The 20,187-nt window shown below is 46.5% G+C and overlaps 1 protein-coding gene and 1 long non-coding RNA gene across 3 annotated transcripts in view; one reads left to right on the forward strand and one right to left on the reverse strand.

The window, feature by feature from the left end:
• Window positions 1-20,187, reverse strand: part of LOC138850651 (uncharacterized) — a 111,985-nt gene that overhangs the window by 44,695 nt on the left and 47,103 nt on the right. The gene's annotated exons all lie outside the window — the stretch shown is intronic.
• The window catches only part of RAB3B (RAB3B, member RAS oncogene family), a 74,464-nt gene that overhangs the window by 8,096 nt on the left and 46,181 nt on the right, over window positions 1-20,187 (forward strand). For both annotated transcript variants that reach the window (XM_002715098.5, XM_051857805.2), the window contains exon 2: window positions 2,723-2,950. In XM_002715098.5, coding sequence (XP_002715144.1) covers window positions 2,723-2,950 — 228 coding nt within the window. The remainder of the gene's footprint in view (window positions 1-2,722; window positions 2,951-20,187) is intronic.

Genomic DNA, 20,187 nt, shown 5'->3' on the forward strand with positions numbered 1-20,187 from the left:
GCTGCGCCGATCCGAAGCCAGGAGCCAGGAGCTTCCTCTGAGTCTTCCCATGAGGGTGCAGGAGCCCAGTGACTTGGGCCATCTTCTGCTGCCTTCCCAGGGCATATCAGAGAGATGGACCAGAAGTGGAACAGCTGGGACTCCAACTGGTACCCATACGGGATGCTGGCACTGCAGGCGGCAGTTTTACCTGCTGTGCCACAGCACCGGCCCCAGTATATATACTTTCATAATGGACATTTTTTCTTATAAAGAAGGAAGACTGGCTACAGAGTGGAGAATGGTGTGAATAGAGTGGTTGTGGTGGCTTTTCTTACTTTGGCTAGAAAAAGTGTAATTCCTTTGAGCTTTGAAACCTTTGTTCTTGAAACGGACTGCATCTTGGGTCATGAAAAAGTGAAAAGTGGGGCTATGAGACAGTGTTAGCAGACAATGGCACTCTTCCCTCCATCCTCACTGTCTTCCTGCTGCGGACAAATGCTACACTTCAGTCTCCAAGTACCATGTGCATGGTTCACACCTGCTGAGGGAGCTTTGTCAGGGGGCAGACAGATATAAGGACAAGGGGGGAGCTGAGGATCAGTGATGAAAGCTTAGAGCTGGAAGCAAACAGGAAACAGAAGAGAGGCCACAGGAGGCTTGTGGTGATAGGTCAATAGATTTAGGGAAGTTTTGTCAAAGGACTGTTAATAATCCTCCATGTTCCTCTGGCTTTTCTTCAAGAGGGCTTTAACACTTCTGCATTCATCAGCTTCTTGTCCTTACAGTTCAACTGAGAGGCCCATGGAGCCAAATCCACCAGTCTCACTCCTCTTCTTTCCCTTTGAGGATAACAGCAGAAATTTCTAAGGAGGGTGACAACCCAGACATCTCTCACATTAGGACTGTCTTCCCACCTCCTCCGACCAATCACCCAGTGCATCTCAGCACCCAGTACTGAGCTCAAGGAGAGGTTTCAGGGGGAGAAGCAGAGGATCTGAGGTGTCCAAGATGTAGAAGAAGCAATTAAAGACTGGGCTCTGGGGTTCAGACTCGAAGCATTCTAGGAGAGGAGAGGGTGGTGACAGGTCTGAGAGGGCTGAAGTCCGGGGGTGGGGCGCGGGGCAATGCTGGCACATAATAAATATTTAGGGAATGAATGAATGAATGAATGTACAAGTAGATAAAGGATCTGAGCTTGGAAGGATTTGGAATAGTAGGGACTTATGTCCAGACCTCTGTGAATTTACCAGTTTGTAAATCTCAGTCGTTGTTGTCTAATTTGAGCCGTACAGGAGCCCCGTGAGAAAAGCAGGGCAGAAATTGTTCCCCCCTTTTCCCAGATGGGAGATTGAGGCCCCAGAGTGATGAAGTGACTTTTATTAATTCAGCACACGTTTACTGAGCGCTGTTATGTGCTTGGGTTTGTACTAGAAGCCAGGCATGCAGAAATGAAGTACGTTAAGTCCCAGATGCTCAGTCTAAATGAGAAGCCAGGGTAGTAAACAATTCTGAAATGACACGAGTGCCCTCAGAGTGTTCTGGGAGCACAGCAGCAGGAGTGCGTGCCTCTACCAGGCACGCTTGCTCTGGGCCTCCATGGATAACAGGGGTTTGTTAGGAGGAAGGAGCATTCTAGGCAGAAAGAATAAGTGTACAAATTGTCAAAGGCAAGAAATAATAGGGCATATTTGGAGTGAAGTGTGTGGTTTGATATAAAGATACCACAGGTCAGTGAGGAGAAATGTTGGGGCAAAGACTATGAGAGTTGGTTCTTTGGTTAGTTGGTTAGTTTGGTTGTGTAGTTAGTTTGGTTAGTTGGTTCTTTGTCAAGTTGAACAGTTTGGGCTTGATCTTTACAGCTATGGGGAGCTATAAAACTTTTAAAAAGATTTATTTATTTGAAAGAAGAGACAGTGAACCTATATCACTGGTTCACTCTCCAAATGGCTGCAATGGCTGGGACTGGGCCAGACTGAAACCCGGAGCCTGGAACTCCATCTGGGTCTCCCATGTGGTTGGAAGGGGTCCAAGTACTTGGGCCATTTTCTGCTGGTTTTCCAAGTACATTAGCAGAGAGCTGGATCAGAAGCAGAGCAGTTAGAACTTGAACTGCCTCTAATACACGATGCCAGCATTATAGGTGATAGCTTACCCAATGCACCACAATGTTGGTCCCTGTGTAAAAGTTTTTTAAACCAGGGAACTAATAGCCCTTATACTGAGCCCTTCCTGAAATGTTCATGTGTTTGCTGTTTGAAGCTTTAAAAAAAATCAGCTGAGCAACTGCCTGCTGCCAGAGATTCTCGTTGTCCATCACACCTCTAGGTTGGGTTAGAAGCTTCCCAAGGACTTCCTCAACCAGGGCTTCCCTCTGTCTTATCGCTTACCTACTGCTTTGTTACTCTGTGTTTGCCTGCTCTTCTCATCTGTGAACACCCAGAGGTCAGACGCCAGGTCTGATTCATATTTGTGTTCTCCATGCCCAGTACAGGGCTTGACCTGGAGCAACATGCTCTGTAAATATTTGCTGAAGCAATGAATGAGAGGAGCTGGCTTCCGCCCCCATCCTAAAACAACATTGGGGCAGGTGCAGTAATGGAGTGATGCTGACTAGTGTGCATTTCCTCTGTGATGCTGGAGTGGGAACTGATTGTGTGGATGGTAGGGTGACCATTAGAGGTTGGTGACTCAAGAAGACACTGGAAATGTGTTCCTGAATGACTGTATGTTTCTCTTGCAGATGGCTTCAGTGACTGATGGTAAAACTGGGGTCAAAGATGCCTCTGACCAGAATTTTGATTATATGTTCAAACTGCTCATCATTGGCAACAGCAGCGTTGGCAAGACCTCCTTCCTCTTCCGCTATGCTGATGACACCTTCACCCCAGCCTTTGTCAGCACTGTGGGCATCGACTTCAAGGTGAAGACAGTCTACCGTCATGAGAAACGAGTGAAGCTGCAGATATGGGTGAGTCCTGGGCATCTTGGACAGGGCTGTCCTGAGAGGTTACTAGTCTGCCAGTACAAGGCCCGAGAGGTGAGGCCAGCTTGGAACTCCTGGATCTTACAGCATTGTCAGCACTACTGCTGTTTCATGTCTGGCCCCTGGGCTGCCCCGTGCTGGTTTTATACATGTTTTCTCTCCTCTGAGGGTTCAGTTGCACCTGCTGCTTAACTATTCAGGAGGCTTTATCCTGACTTATATAAATGAGTGACCAAGGAACTGGGCTTTGGTATTAGACACCTGGGTTCATATTTCTATTTCTTCCATTTTCTAGCCATGGAAACTTGACTAAATTACTTAACTTCCCTGGCCCACCCTTTCTTCTTCTGTTTTAAAGATTTATTTGTTTATTTGAAAGGCAGAGGGGTTCGTGTTGTGGTGCAGTGGGTTAAGTTGCCACCTGTGGCCCTGGCATCCCATTTGACTGCCAGTTCAAGTCCCGGATGATCCACTTCCAATCCAGCTCCCTGCAAATGGGCCTGGGAAAGCAGAAGATGGCCTAAGTGCTTGGGCCTGTGCTACCCACCTGGAAGACCCAGAAGTTTCAGCTCCTGGCTTTGACACAATCCAGCTCTGGTCATTGAGGCCATGTAGGGATGGAAAATTCATTCGTATTCTCCCCTGACTTCTCACCCTCCCTGTAACTCTCTGCCTTTCAAATAGATATATACATAAATTCAGAATGATGGGGTGGAGTGGGGCAGAGGAAAAAAAGAAAGATAAATCTATCTTCCATCCACTGGTTCACTCCCCAGATGCCCACAACAGCTGGAGTTAGGCCAGGCTGAAACTGGGAGCCAAAAACTCCATCCAAGTTTCCCAGATGGGTGGCAGGAACCCAGGTACCTGGGTCATAATCCGCTGCCTCCCAGACACATTAGCAGAAGGCTGGGTTGGAAGTACAAAGTAGCTGGGACTTGAACTAGACACTCCAATATGGGATTTGGACATCCTATGTCTCAGCTTAACCCACTGTGTCACAATGGTCACCCCTCTTTCTTCTTTGAGAATTATAGTAGCATCTACATCATAGAGATTTTGGACATTTAGCACCTTTCCTAGAGCAGAGAAAATGCACAATAAATATTGGCTTCTGTGTGAATCATAGCAAATTACTTCAAAACTTGTTGGCATGAAACAACAGTGGTAATTCAGTATTTTTTTTTTTTTTTGATAGGCAGAGTGGACAGTGAGAGAGAGAGAGAGACAGAGAGAAAGGTCTTCCTTTGCCGTTGGTTCACCCTCCAATGGCCGCCACGGCCAGCGCACCGCGCTGATCTGGTGGCAGGAGCCAGGTGCTTCTCCTGGTCTCCCATGGGGTGCAGGGCCCAAGCACTTGGGCCATCCTCCACTGCACTCCCTGGCCACAGCAGAGAGCTGGCCTGCAAGAGGGGCAACCGGGACAGAATCCGGCGCCCCGACCGGGACTAGAACCCGGTGTGCCGGCGCTGCAAGACGGAGGATTAGCCTAGTGAGCTGTGGCACTGGGCGGTAATTCAGTATTATTTCACAGTTTCTGTGGGTAAAAAATTTGAGGTGGCTTGGGGTCACGCACAGGTTGGTGTGGGTTGCAGTCATCTGAAGGATGTGCTGGATGTTATTAGCAGAAGGCCTTACTTTCTCCTCATTTGGTCTTCTGAGAGCATCTTCACTCCATCACAGATGGCTTTCCAGAGTGAGAGATCTCAGAAATCAAAGGGAAATGGCAGTGTCTCTTATGGCTTAGCCTCAGAAGGTCCTATTGGTTACTCCATCAAGATACAGATACTGAGAAGAAAGGACCATTAGGGAGTGTCTTGGAAGTTGACCAGCACAACTACTACTACTGGTATTTTTCATTGATGCTAAGAAAATATGTCTGCATTTTGGATGATATATCTACATGTAGATCATATACCTTTCAATAATGAATTTGTACTGGGATTGTAAATGTTGAAAATTTGTGATTTCTGTGTTCAGAACAAGCATTATTTATTTTCTGTCCATTTTACTCATTAAATACACATTAATAGATTGTGCATATATCTTATTGGGACAATTTTGAGAGGGAGAGAGACAAAAACAGAGGTTAATAGAGAGTGACCTCCCATCTGCTGGTTCACTCCCCAAATGCCTGGCACAGCTCAGGCTGGACTAGAGCTCAGGCTTGAAGCTGGGAATGCAATCTAGGTCTCATATAAGTGGGAGGTATCCAGTTACATGAGCCAATACCTGTAGCCTCCCAGGATATGCATTAGCAAGAAGCTGGAGACAGGTATTAAACTCAAGTACTCCAAAATGGGATGTGAATGTCTTAATTGGTGTCTAAACTGCTATGCTACATACTTTCTCCTTCTCATATATTAACACCTCACAATTAACACTATGAGATAGATATTATTTATTTATTTTTTTTGAGAGACAGAAATCTTCCCAGATGCCTGCAAATGGCCTTGGAACAAGCCAAGAATTCAATCCAGGTCTCCCATGCAAGTGGAAGGGACTCAGTTACTTCAGTCATCTTTTGCTGCCTCCCAGCGTGTGCATGAGCAGGAAGCTGGGACTGGGAACAGAGCTGGGGACTCAGTTCCAGGCATATGATGTGGGATGTGGGTGTTCTGAGTGGTGTTTAGATGCAAAGCCAAACACTCACCTGATAGATACTATTTTGACATACCTCTGTTTTACAGAACAAATTGACACTCACTTCTGAGTCAACTAGATAGCTATAAAGTAGGATTCAGATTCAGATCTTTTTTTTTTGCTGTGCTCCATATATATATATATATATATATATATATATATATATATATATATATATAATGATCCTTCCCACTCTACCCTCCCTTCCGCCCACGCACCACACCTTCCTCCTCCCTCTCCCATTCTCTCTTGATTTTTACAAAGATCTATTTTTAGTTTACTTAATGATCATAAGGTTAACCCTACACTAAGTAAAAGAGTTCAACAAATGGTATGAAGAAAAAAAACACTGTTCCTCAACAGAAGAGACAAAGGCTGTAACAGTCATTGAATCTCAAAATGTCCATTTCACTCCAGTATATTACATTTGAGGTACTCTATTAGTTACCTCAGATCAGGGAAAACATATAGTATCTGTCTTTTTGGGATCAGATCTTCTGATTCTAAATTATGTACTCTTTCCTCTACATTATGTATTTGAGGTCTTATAAAACTCATATCTCCATTTATGATAATGTTAAATATTTATATAGAGGTAATTTACATAGATTAATTTATATGGAGATAGTCATTTTGTTCTTTTACTCTCTATTAAGGACATTGAGGAATCGTAAATCATTGCAGGTCCTCTAGTTCATTGGTTCTCAAAGTGTGGGCTCCAGAACAAGCGCATCAGCATCACTTGGGAATCTGTTAGAAATGCGAATTCTTGGCCGGCGCCACGGCTCACTAGGCTAATCATCCACCAGCGGTGCTGGCACCCCAGGTTCTGGTCTCAGTTGGGGCGCCGGATTCTGTCCCGCTCTCTGCTGTGGACTAGGAGGGCAGTGGAGGATGGCCCAAGTGCTTGGGCCCTGTACACGCATGGGAGACCAGGAAGAAGCACCTGGCTCCTGGTTTCGGATTAAAAAAAAAAAAAAAGAAGAAGAAATGCAAATTCTCATGCCCCACCTCAGATCTACTGAATTAGAAATTCTGGGGTTGAGGGTCCAACAGTCTGTGTTGTACCTGGTTTTGTTGGAGAACCACTGATCGAGTTTAGCTGTCATGGTGAGCAGCAGTAACCATTCACTCACCTAGTGTGTTCCAGTGCTTTCATTTGTGTTGTCTGACATCAGCCTTGCAACCAGTGCACAGAGGGGTGTGAGAACATGGTATCTGGGGCACAGGGAGTGGAACTGAATCAGGGTTGTGAAAGAACAGGATGGGGGAGCTGAGAGGGAGATTTGCCATAGAGGCTGCAGGCAGCAGACTGGAGATCAGGGGGAACTTGCACAAGAAACAAAAGGTTCTTGTCGTTACCCATAGCGTATATGTCTGGTGATTCCTTAGGGAGCTGAGGAAATTAATAGAGCTTGTTTTTATTTATGAATATAAAATGTTTTACTGTGTGGATTGACACAGATGTTTTCATTCAAGCCCTGTATTAGAAGCCCATATATCTTACACTTGAAAAATCTCGAGGGGGCAACCAGCATGGTTGCATGGCAGGTGAAGCCATGGCCTGTGGTGCTGGCATCCCATATGGGTGCTGGTTTGAGTTCTTGCAAATCTGCTTCCAGTCTGGCTCCCTGCTAATGCACCTAGGAAAGCAGCAGAAGATGGCCCAAGTGCTTGGGCCTCTGCACCCATGTGGGAGACCTAGAAGAAGCTCCTGGCTCCCAAGTTCAGCCTGGCCCAGCCCTGGCTGTGGTGGCCATTTAGGGAGTCAACCAGTGGATGGATGGAGGACCTCTCTTTCTCTCTCTGGTTCTCCCCCTATCTCTGTAATTCTGCCTTTCAAATAAATAAAATGAATAATAATAAAAAAAAAATCTTGAACCGGAGGAGCCATTCTACCTTTCCAGGTGCTTGGCAGTGATGGCTCCCTCACTCTTTGTGTGTTTTCAGCCTATTTTGAGCTTTTGTGGCTTTCCTGTGCCTGTGGATTCATTGATTATACTATCTAGTTTTAGCTAAGTGAAAACTCACAATGAATATGTGGCTTTTCAAGTCTTTTTATTATTATTATTTTTGACAGAGTTAGACAGTGAGAGAGAGAAACAGAGAGAAAGGTCTTCCTTCCATTGGTTCACCCCTCAACTGGCCGCCACAGCCGGCACGCTGCACCAATCCGAAGCCAGGAGCCAGGTGCTTCTCCTGGTCTCCCATGCGGGTACAGGGCCCAAGCACTTGGGCCATCCTCCACTGCCTTCCCTTCCCAGGCCACAGCAGAGAGCTGGACTGGAAGAGGAGTGATCGGGACAGAATCCAGCACCCCGACCAGGACTAGAACCCGGGGTGCTGGTGCCCCAGGCGGAGGATTAGCCTAGTGAGCCATGGCACCAGCCAATATATGGCTTTTAATAAGTCCTATAAAGGACCCTTTGGTTGAAGACCATATTAATTATAGTGAACCCAAGTGAGCATAATAAAATGGCTGAATTGATGTTTTTCCAATGATTAGCACAAGTTCACTGTTAGCTGCACTTTAAGATAAAATCAATGATGATCTAATTAGGTCTGAATTAATCAGGATGCTTTTGCTAAAAAAAAATGACAAAACAAAGTGTTTTCATGTGTATACATGTAGGCTTCAATATACCAAAAACAGTTTTCTGTACTGTTCATAAAACAAAATTTGAACATTTAGATATTGCTTACTTCATTTTAAAATATTTTAATTTCTGTATGGAAGTAGATATATAGATATATATAATCTAAGTAAATATGCATAGATTGTGCGTGCTATATCTAAGTTTTTCTTACTTAAAGTGGTAGAAGTCTGGAGACCACTATCATAGAGACCTTGGGAAGCCATAGGAAGTTTTCATAAAGTCAGGTTTGCAAAAATTTTATAAAAATCTCTGGTAGGTGGAAATGAGGCAAAGAACCCAAGCTCATGGCATGTATACATTATATATGTATACTTTTAGTATATCAATTTTATCTCATAAAGCTGTTTAAATATGTATTTGTATTGGGGCCACTGGTATGGCGTAGCAGATTAAGCCGCAGTCTGCTGTGCTGGCATCCCATACGGTTCAAGTCCCAGCTGCTCTATTTCTGATCCAAGTCCTGGCTAATGAGTCTGGGAAGGCAGTGGAAGATGGCTCCAGTATACCCACAGGGAAGGCTTGGGTGAAGCTCCTGGCTCCTGGCTTTGACCTGGCCTAGTCCTGGCTGTTGTGGCCATTTGGGGAGTGAACCAGCAGATGGAAGCTCTCTCTGTAATTCTGACTTTCAAATAAATAAACAAACTTAAATATATATGTGTGTGTGTGTTGTGTGTGTGTATGTGTATACACATAAGTGTAAAGTATTGACCAGCTATAGAAAAAAAGAAAGAAAAGGAGCTGGCATTGTGGCTTAGCTGGTTAAGCCATTGCTTATGACACTGGCATCCCATATCAGAGTGCCAGTTAAAGTCCCAGCTGCTCTGCTTCTGATCCAGTTCCCTGCTTGCTAGTGCATCTGAGGAAGCAGTGGAAGATGGCCCTAGTGTTTGGGGCCCCTGCCACCCAATGGGAGATCTCATTGTGGCCATTTGGAGAGTGAATCAGTAGATGGAAGACCTTGTTCTTTGTCTCTCCCTCTATCATTCTGCCAAATAAATAGATATTTTTTTAAAAAAGGAAGTGTCGCTCCCCGTCTTCATGGAGGAACGACACAGGACCCTGCGCTGTTCTTTCATCTGCTTGGCACTCCCCGGGTTTGCTGCTGGTTCTTCCCGGGTTGGCTACCGACCCTTCCACCTCCGTGGAAGGGCGGTTCCCCCTGCCACATTCCCCACTTCCGCGGGGGAGCGGCACACCGCCGGCCGGCTCTCTCGGGGGCTGCACAGGTGTTCCCCTTAGATGTTCCTGGTGCATGTTGTCTCTCTCCTCCTTTATAGTCCTCTTCCACCAATCCCAACTCTGCTACCCACACGCCGAGTACGCTGCTCTCCTCCAATCAGGAGCAGGTCCCACAGTTTATTGGTTGAACTGGAGGCAGCTATGTAGAAGCTGTTTCCCTTCTCAGCGCCATATTGTGGGAAAGCAGATGCATAGAATAAGTCTTAATTCCAGTAACTTAGTCTAGTCCGAGTTGCTCCCAGTTGCTCCCCACAGATCCCCCTTTCTTTTTATTTTTGGCGTTGATACGCGCCTGTCTTCGGTGCCCCGCGGCACACACTCTGCTCTGCTTGCTAGAGTTGCCCACAGGTTCTTACAAGTCCTATCAATCAGGCAAACCGAATCCTGGTCCTCTCTTCGCCATGTTGTGAGGAGGTTTTTAGGCGCTGATGCGTGCCTGTGTTCGGTGCCCTGCAGCGCATGCTCTGTTCTGCCTGCAGGTGCTTACAAGCCCTAGCAATCAGGCAAACCGAATCCAAGCCTTCTCATTGCCATATTGTGGGGAGGCTTATTGGTGTTGATTCGTGCCTATCTTCGGTGACCTGCAGCTCATACTCTGGTCGAGCTGCCTGCTGGTGCTTATCGCCCTAATCAGGCAGACCGAATCCAAGCTCTCTCATTGCCATGTTGTGGGGTGACTTATTGGTGTTGATAACGTGCCTGTCTTCAGTGACCTGCGGCGCATAAGCTGCTAGCCGCCCGCAGGTGCTCATCGCCTCACTAATCAGGCAGACCGAATCCAAGCTCTCTCATTGCCATGTTGTGGGGAGGCCTTCTATTTCTCTATTTCTCTATCTCCGAGCATTCCTATTTCTCCCATTTTGCTTCTATCTTCCAGCATTCCTATTTCTCTCATTTTACTTCTAAACTTCTGTTTCTCTTATCCCTGCGGCTTCCCGGCGCCCGCCCCGAGGCTGCTTCTCGGCGGCTTCCCGGCTCTGAGCCGCTTCAGCCCGCGCCTCTCTCATCTGCGCGGCTTCCCGGCTCTGCGAGGCTTGGCTTCGCGCGCTCCACAGTCTCCACGCCCTTCGCGTCCGTACCACTGCCTCGCGCCAGCCCCGCGTTCCCTATCTATTCACGCCCTGTGCTCTCTCTGCACACGGCGGCTTCCGCGAGTCACACAGCCCCAGCTCACGTTTCCGCCACCACCAGCATTCAGTCCAAGTTGCCCGGACTAACCTGGCGAATTCCAACCTGGCGGCCCACGTCTCTGCTTCTGGTTCCAGATCTTCGCCTCTTGCTCCCTGGGCTGACTTGAAGAATTCCAAGATGGCTTATGTCTCCACCTCGGCCTGCACTCGCGGCTTCATCCTCCCTAACATTTTTCTCTACCCGGTATGTTTCCCTAAGTTTTCTTCCAACAATATTCCTCCCTCATTTCTCCTGGCCTCTCCCCACAGTCCGTATCCAAGTCTAAGTTTCTTATAGGTTTCACTTTCACTTTCAACCTGCAGTCCGTATCTGAGTCTAAGTTTCTTCTTGCTTTCACTTTAAATCCTAACTTCTTTCCCACGTATCCGAGTCTATGCCTAGGCTTTCGATAGCTTCTTCCGGCACCTTTTCTGTCCGGCTTTTCCCTAGGCTCTTCGCTAGTCTCTCTCTCCGGTATTTTCCTGCTTCTTCCCTCCTAGGTTTCCTATCCGAGTCACGGCACCATTATGTCGCTCCCCGTCTTCATGGGGGAACGACACAGAACCCTGCCTAGGCTTCATATCTGAGTCACGGCACCATTATGTCGCTCCCCGTCTTCGTGGAGGAATGACACAGGACCCTGCGCTGTTCTTTCGTCTGCTCGGCCCTCCCCGGGTTTGCTGCTGGTTCTTCCCGGGTTGGCTACCGACCCTTCCACCTCTGTGGAAGGGCGGTTCCCCCTGCCACATTCCCCACTTCCGCGGGGGAGCGGCACACCGCCGGCCGGCTCTCTCGGGGGCTGCACAGGTGTTCCTTCAGATAGATGTTCCCCTTAGATGTTCCTGGTACATGTTGTCTCTCTCCTCCTTTATAGTCCTCTTCCACCAATCCCAACTCTGCTACCCACACGCCGAGTACGCTGCTCTCCTCCAATCAGGAGCAGGTCCCACAGTTTATTGGTTGAACTGGAGGCAGCTGTGTAGAAGCTGTTTCCCTTCTCAGCGCCATATTGTGGGAAAGCAGATGCATAGAATAAGTCTTAATTCCAGTAACTTAGTCTAGTCTGAGTTGCTCCCAGTTGCTCCCCACAGGAAGAGAAAGATCAGTGGTTTGGATATGAGGGGTTTTTAACAAGTTTATGGAAAATGTATATTATCAAAAAAGTTATGCATGAATTTCAAGGTTTTTTTTGCACCAAAATAAGCTTGTCCTTTAATTCCATTTTCTGTGAACTTTTTTGAAGTGCCTTCATGTTCATCTGCATGGGCTATTATAACAAACACCACAGCCTAGGTGGCTTATACAACTGAAATTTGTGTCTGATGGTCGTGGAGGCTGGAAATCCAAAATCAATGAACCAGTAGGTGGATGTCAGGGGAAGGCCCACCTCTTGGGTTGCAGATAGCTGCCTTCTCACTATGTGGTCACATGGCCTTCCCTTCATTCATGGGCACAGAAGAAAGAGCATGAATTCTTTGGTGCTTCTTTTTATAGTGATACTAATCCTGTTGGATCGGGGCCTCGCCATAGGACCTCATTTAATCTTGATAACTTCCTTGGAGCCTCATCTCCACATGTCACTGGGCGATTAGACTCTCAACATGTGAAGTTGGGTGAGGAGGACAGAAACATTCAGTCTGTAACACTAAGACTGACAAAAATGAGATAATGGATGGAAATGGGAGATTTAGGATTAGAATTTACAGAATTTGATGAACAATGTATCATAAAAGAAGAAGGAGCACATATGCAAGTATTTACTTAGGTATACTAATGAATACAAAAGGTCTGTGATTTTTCTTTTTGAGATACGTGAGCTTTGGTAAGTCACTTAGCTTCTATGAGTAGATAATATCTTTAACTGTGGGATGTACAACTTTATTGAGGGTGATATTACAGTATTGTGCCTGGCAAGTATGTCTGCCTCCTGGGTCACACGCAAAGGGTCATGGTGTCCCATTCCAATGGGAATGTCCCATTCCCATCTGAGGTTCCTGGGGTGCTAGAATGGCATCCAGTGACTCACCAGCAAAGTATTGAGGGTTCAGTTAAATTCCTCCAATTCATTTGGTCTTTCTTGAGGGATTCCAGAAAGTCAGCATCAAGGTGGAAGGTGGAAAGCAAGGAAGAGGAGGTTATGGGCATTTCTGAGCAGGACCACCCACAGTAGGAGTTTCTGTCATCTCCAGGGGATGCTGGGTCATAAGGGTTTTGGGCCTTCCTTATTCCCTGGGGCCCCTTGCCACCTAGGTCCCTGAGCGTACACTCTGTTTCCTGGGAGGCTAATTATTGTGGACCAGAGAAGAAACTCATACTGAGGAGGTGGGGTTAGGGGAGAAGTCTCATTAAAAGGGAGTGAGAACACACACAAATGTGAACAGAGGGAGACTTGGTAACTCCACAGCAACGAAACCGACTGGTGGCCACTGACTGCCGAGTGCTGGTTGCCAAGCAACTCCTGGAGACCCATGGGAAGAGAAGAACAGGAGGGGCTTCTACCACTTCCCTGTGGGGCTCATTGCAGGAGCTGTCAGTTCTGGTGCTGGTCAAGGGAAGAGTCTGGGTGTCTGTGGGGGACTGGGTGAACCCAGGACTCCTGGAGTCTTGAGTTCCGGTCCTCTCTCCTGCAGTCATTGTGTGATTTGGGTTACTCTTCCTTTCCATGGGCCTGCCTACCCAGCTATCACGTAGATCATCTTCTCTAGACTCCTTGCCTCATGGATTGCTGTGATGATTGTGGGGAGCAACTCGGACTATACTGTTACTGGAATTAAGACTTATTCTATGCATCTGCTCTCCCACAATATGGCGCTGGGAGAGGAGAAAACAGCTTCTACACAGCTGCCTCCAGTTCAGCCAATAAACTGTAGGACTTGTTCCTGATTGGAGAGCAGCGTACTCGGCGTGTGGGCAGCCGAGTTGGGATTGGCGGAGGAGGACTATAAAGGAGGAGAGAGACAACATGCACCAGGAACATCTAAGGGGAACATCTAAGGGAACACCTGTGCAGCCCCCGAGAGAGCCGGCCGGCGGTGTGCCGCTCCCCTGCGGAAGTGGGGAATGTGGCCAGGGGGAACCGCCCTTCCATGGAGGTGGAAGGGTCGGTAGCCAACCCGGGAAGAACCAGCAGCAAACCCAGGGAGGGCCGAGCAGACGAAAGAACAGCGCAGGGTTTAGTGTCGTTCCTCCACGAAGAGGGGGAGCGACAGATGATCAAGTGAGGACATGGAAGAGGAGGTCCCCGGAGAACTAGGAAGCCTCAAGTAGGGACCATGAGGATGTTGGCAGCCATGCAGACTCTTCTTGTGTGTGCCTTAAATCTTCCTTTATGTCCTTCACACCTTCCCTCTGACTTGGGGAGGTACTTATTTCTCTATAGAATAGGTGGTTGAGGCCAGAGATGTCAAGTTATCTATGTAGAGCCAAAAAGGTAAACTTAAACATTTCAGTCATTCAATAGACATATATCTGGTGCTCACTCTGTGTCAGACATTGTAGGAGGGTTGGGATACAATTACACCCTTCCTGCTCACATGGAGTTTACACTCAGCAGGGAGATATACACTGTGCACATAAAGAGGGTCTCATTTCATCTGTGGTCAAGACCCTAAAGGGAAGGATCTTCATCTCAGGCACTGGGACTCAGAGCCCAGGAATCCCTGAACTGTACCTTGGCTCTCTTGCAGTGGGGCTTCATGCTCCACTCTGTTGACAGCTTAAACAGGCCAGCTCAGCTGGTAGTCTTCACCATAACACCCCACTGCAGGCCCTGTCCACTGTGTTGTGGAAGGCCAGAGTCTGTCTCTTCTTTCCTACTGTCACCAGTGAGGCTGTTTTGGACCTGCCTATCTAGAAGGCTTGAAAAACAGGTGTGTCTCACATCTGGGGTTACTTATACACACACTAGGGAATGGGCTGGTTGGCCTCTCCAGCATTCTTTTTTTTTTTTTTAAAAAAAGATTTATTTATTTATTTTTTGACAGGTAGAGTTAAACAGTGAGAGAGATAGAGACAGAGAGAAAGGTCTTCCTTCTATTGGTTCACCCCCCAAATGGCCGCTATGGCTGGCTCTGCGCCGATCCGAAGCCAGGAGCCAGGTGTTTCCTCCTGGTCTCCCATGTGGGTGCAGGGCCCAAGGACTTGGGCCATCCTCTATTGCCTTCCCAGGCCACAGCAGAGAGCTGGACTGGAAGAGGGGCAACTGGGACAGAATCCAGCACCCCAACTGGGACTAGAACCTGGGGTGCCGGTGCCACAGGCAGAAGATTATTAGCCTAGTGAGCTGCTGCGCCAGCCTATTTATTTATTTGAAAGGTAGATTTACAGAGAGGCAGAGGCAGAGAGAGAGAGAGAGGAGTCTTTCAACCGTTGGTTTACTCCCCAAATTGTTGCAATGGCTGGAGCTGTACCTATCTGAAGCTAGGAGCCAGGAGCTTCTGTGTCTCCCACACCCATGCAGGGACCCAAGGACTTGGGCCATCTTCTACTGCTTTCCCAGGCCATAGCAGTGAGCTGCATCAGAAGTAGAGCAGCTGGGACTCGAACCAGCGCCCATATGGGATGCCAGCACTGCAGGTGGCAGCTATGCCACAGCACTGGCCCCTCCATCATTCTTTTATTGCAGATTCAAAAGTCTGTCTTTGTGAAGGACTTAAAGGTCGCTGTCCTTTTTCCTGAGTCTGTCCTGATACCACTCTTCTCCTTCCTCTTTCTTTCTCTTCATCTTTCTCCTCTGAAGCCCTTGGTACTAAGACACTTATGTGTTTCTAAATAGCCCATATGTTTTGCTGTGTTGGTGATAAGGTGAAAGAAATAATTTATCCAAAGCACCAACATAGTGACTGGAACAAAGTAAACATCCAGCAGATAATTTTTGTTAAGCTTCTACAAGGTTCATAAATGGCCCTCCTCTTCTTCTACACTTAACTTTGGAATCAGTTGAGCAATAGCTGCAGGAGTCAGAGATGGGGAGTAACATGACAGCTTTATTCCTTATAAAAACTAGGGCGAAGCACATGTCTTTAGGCAAGTGGGGCTTGCCAAAACTTTACTGGAGTCAGATAGACATGCAAACCTAGGCAAACTGACACTGCTCCTCCTGCTACCTTCAGGAGGGTGAAATCCAACTGCTTAAACATAAGCTGGAGACCTACGGGCAGCACAGAGGAGTCTGGAGGCTGAACTGGGAGACTGGAACTCTGACAAGTCCTATGGCCCCAGGAATGTGGAGACAGTTCCTGAGTGCACCATGTTGTGCTCGGCTCTTATGATAATCAGAATTGATTTTTCTAGGCAACAAGTTTCCTGCTGTGGCTGCAGAGGCATGCTGACACTTTCATCTCCCCAAAGCCTGTGGGAGCAAGCTGCTGGAGGAGACTTAATCTGATTTTTAAAACCAATACAAAGTCTATGGGAAGTCCAATCAGAATTGCAAGCATCATCTGCCTTTGTAATTTGTAAATGAATTAACCAACAATCTTTTTTTCTATACCGTCTAGGTTCCTGTTAGTACACAGCAATCTTCATTGACTATTAAAGGGGCCTCCAAGAAACATCCATTGGGGCCACAACCCTGTTCCCTCCATCCAAATTGCCGGAGGAGAAAAAAGAGAGAATCTAGAAGTGATTTGTGGATTGATTCACTCAATAAGCTTGTGTCATGTACCTAATATTACCAGGCACTGTCATAAGAGGGCAAATGAACAGCTACAATACAGTATAGATGATATAATAAAGGAATGCAGGAAGCAAGCACTTACCCCAGTTAAGATGCCCACATCCTATGTCAGAGTGCCTCAGTTTGATTCTCAGCTCTGGCTCCTGGCTTCAGCTTCCCACCATTGCCGACCCTGGGTGGCAGTGGTGATTGTTCAAGTAACTGGGTTCCTACCACTCACTTAGGGGACCTGGATTGTATTCCTAGCTTTTGGCTCTGGCCCTGGCTGTTGTAGATACTTGGTAAATGAACCACTGAATGGTAGTTCTCTCTCTGTCTCTGTGCCTCTCAAATAAAAGTAATAGTAAGTTTTTAAAAATTTAAAGGGATGAAGAAAATATTTATAGGAAGATGGAAGAGAGCAGCTGCCTCTTCTTGGGAGTTACTGAAGGCTCAGAAAGGAGGGGTACATTTAATCTGGGTCTTAACAAATGCAGCTTTTCCCCAGGTTAACTTAAGGGAAGGCGTCCCCGTGCAGAAGAAAAGAAAAACAATTGTGCTTTTGAACACACTTTATGTGCCTGGCTGTGTTAGGTTCTGTTTTCTTGGTGAAAAAATATCTCCACCTCTAAGGGAGCACTCAGTGTAGTGAAGGGGGAAGGAAGGATACAATATGTGCACAAATATTGGTGACGTGTTGACTAGGGAAATGATAGGGTCTGACTTTTTTAAATTTTTTTGTTTAATTTGATTGATTTTACAGAAAGAGAGAAAGGAAGAGTGAGCACATTTCCAGGTGTAACAAAAGCTAGGACTGTGCTGAGGCCAGATTGGGGCCAAAGCTAGGAGCCAGGAACTTAATCCAGGCCTCCCATGTGGGTGGTAGGAGCCCAACTATCTATAGGAGCCATCACCACTGTCTCCCAGTGTCTGCTTTATCAGGAAGCTGGAATCAGGAGCCAGAACTGGGAATTGAATCCAGGTACTCTGGTAGGGGACATAGGCATCTTTTTTTTTTTTTTTTTTTTTTTTTGACAGGCAGAGTGGACAGTGAGAGAGAGAGACAGAGAGAAAGGTCTTCCTTTGCCGTTGGTTCACCCTCCAATGGCCGCCGCGGCCGGCGCCCTGCGGCCGGCGCACCGCGCTGATCCGATGGCAGGAGCCAGGAGCCAGGTGCTTTTCCTGGTCTCCCATGGGGTGCAGGGCCCAAGCACCTGGGCCATCCTCCACTGCACTCCCTGGCCACAGCAGAGGGCTGGCCTGGAAGAGGGGCCACCGGGACAGAATCCGGCGCCCCGACCGGGACTAGAACCCGGTGTGCCGGCGCCGCCAGGCGGAGGATTAGCCTAGTGAGCCGCGGCGCCGGCCGGGACATAGGCATCTTAACCAGAGTTTTAACTGCTTGGCTAAATGTAGGCCTATATTTTTAAAATGAGCACTTTATTTTATATAATTTTAGGTGTATAAAAATGTTACAATGGCAGTACAGAGAATTCTCATGTAACTTTTATGCAGTTTCTGTAATGTTAACATATTTACATAACCATGACAAAATTGCTAAAATTAAGAAATCAATGTTGGTACAATATGATTAACTAAATAGCAAATTTATTCGAATTTCACTAATTTTTTTCCATTAATGTCCTTTTACTATTCTAGAATCCAATCCAAGATACCACATTGCATTGAAGAACTTATTTTCTATCAACATATAATTCATATAACATAAAACTGTGTCCTTTTAAAAAAGATTTATTTATTTATTTGAAAAGTAGAATTAGAGAGAGGGAGAGGGAGAGAAAGAGAGAGAGAGAGGTCTTCCATGTGCTGGTTCACATCCTAAATGGCCACAACGGCCAGAGCTGGGCCAATCCAAAGCCAGGAGCTTCTACTGGGTCTCTCACATGGGTGCAGGGGCCCAAACACTTGGGCTATCTTCCACTACTTTCCTGGGCACATTAACAGGGAGCTGGATCAGAAGTGGAGCAGCTGGGACTTGAACTAGTGCCCATATGGGATGCTGGCGCCCATATTAATGGTGGCTTTACCCATCATGCCACAGGACTGGACTCAAAACTGTGTCATTTTAAAGTATACAGTTCAGTGATTTTTTATTTTTAGTATATTCACAAATACTATCACCACTAACAAATTCCAAAACATTTTGGAATTTGATAACATTTTAATATTTAATAGAATTTATCTGAGGCAAGATTATGCCTGTTGCACGAATAAGAAGAGCAAAGGGCAAAACTAGGGAGAGCCAGTTAGAATTTATAATAATTGAGGCCAGAAATGATGGTGACTTGAACTGGGGTGGTGGTAGCAGTGGTACTGAAAGTTGTCAGATTTTGTGTATATATTGAAAATATTGTTGGTAGGATTTGAATTGGATATGGTAGGAAGAGGAAGGAAACAGTTGAGGATAATTCCCAAGGTTTAGAATGTTGGAGAGGTTGCTCACTAGTTGGGGAAGATTGCAGGGAGAGCCAGATTTGGGGAGACAGTCGTGGACTCTGTTTTGCTATGTTAAATTGGAGAATTGGAGATCCTATTAGATAACCAAGAAGGGATATAGAATAAGCAGTTGGAGAACTGGGTCTGCAGTTCATGGCATAAGCTCTGGCTGCATAAATAAATTAGTAAGTCACTTGCAGATTGATGGTTTTTAAAACCGTGAGAACAAGTAAGATCAACAAGGAGGAGGGTGAAGATAGGAAGAAGAGGTTCGAGGACTGAGCCTGGAGATATCCCAACACTATGATGTTAGGAAGATGAGGAGCAATCAGCAGAGGAGACTGAAAAAGAACAGTTGAAAAGGGAACGTGTGATGTCATGGTAGCTAAATGAAGATAGTTTTACAGAAAAAGGAGAGATCAACGGTGCCGAATATGGTTGCTAGGTTATGAATATGAAAGCTGAGGATCAACTTCTGGGCTTAGTGAAATGGAGTTTGTTTGAAACCTTGATATAGCTGTTTTGGCAGTGAAGCAGGGGTGAAATCCTGATAAGGGTGGGAAAAGAGAAATTAGAGATAACAAAAAGTACATGGCACATTCTTGGATTTTTGCTCTAAAGGAAAGATAATTGGAGTGGTAGCTGAAGCTGAAGAGAGAAGTGAGTCAGGAAAGATTTTGATTTTAAAGATGAGAGAAGAAACATCCATGTTTGTGTGCTGCTGGAATAATCCAGTGGAGATCAATAAACCAAGCAACCAACAAAGAAACAAAAGCACAAAACTGATGTGATATAGGAGAGAGGAGAATTGCTGAAACAGTATCCTTGAGCTGGTAAGAGGGAATGGGATCACATGCAGAGAGGGTGAGTCCTTGCTGGGAGCATGGGCCGTGCATCTCCACATTAACGGAGGAAAAAGCAGAGGGTTGGGAGCCGGGATGCGGCTTGGAGTTACCGGTGCTGGTGAGCATGCTTGAGAATATGATTTTCTGATGAAGTAGGAAGCAAGGTCATCTACTGAGATGAGGATGGGGGAGGAAGTTTTGAGATGTGAAGAGAGAGGAGAGCCTCATCTAAGAAAAGGGAGGAGTGAATAGACTAGGGGAAGCAATCTGATTGCTGATTGGCATTAAGGCTCCACTTGAAATTAATGATCATAAATTTAAATTCCCATATTCATGAATCTACAGTGTGGTTGTGTGTTTTTCTCCAGTCATGTTTTGCTCTGTGGATTTAGGCTTAGAATAGGCAGAGAGTCAGGCTTTAAGGAAAGTGTGATTTTCGCTGAGTGAGTTATGACAGAGCAATAGAGGGTCCGGGGAGTCAGGGGTATGTGCAGGGGAGCTACAGTCGTGACTGACCACAGAAGTCAAGCTGGACAGCGAGGGTGGACAGGGCAC

Source organism: Oryctolagus cuniculus, chromosome 7 (genome assembly GCF_964237555.1).
Source record: "Oryctolagus cuniculus chromosome 7, mOryCun1.1, whole genome shotgun sequence".
Taxonomy (NCBI): Eukaryota; Metazoa; Chordata; class Mammalia; order Lagomorpha; family Leporidae; genus Oryctolagus; species Oryctolagus cuniculus.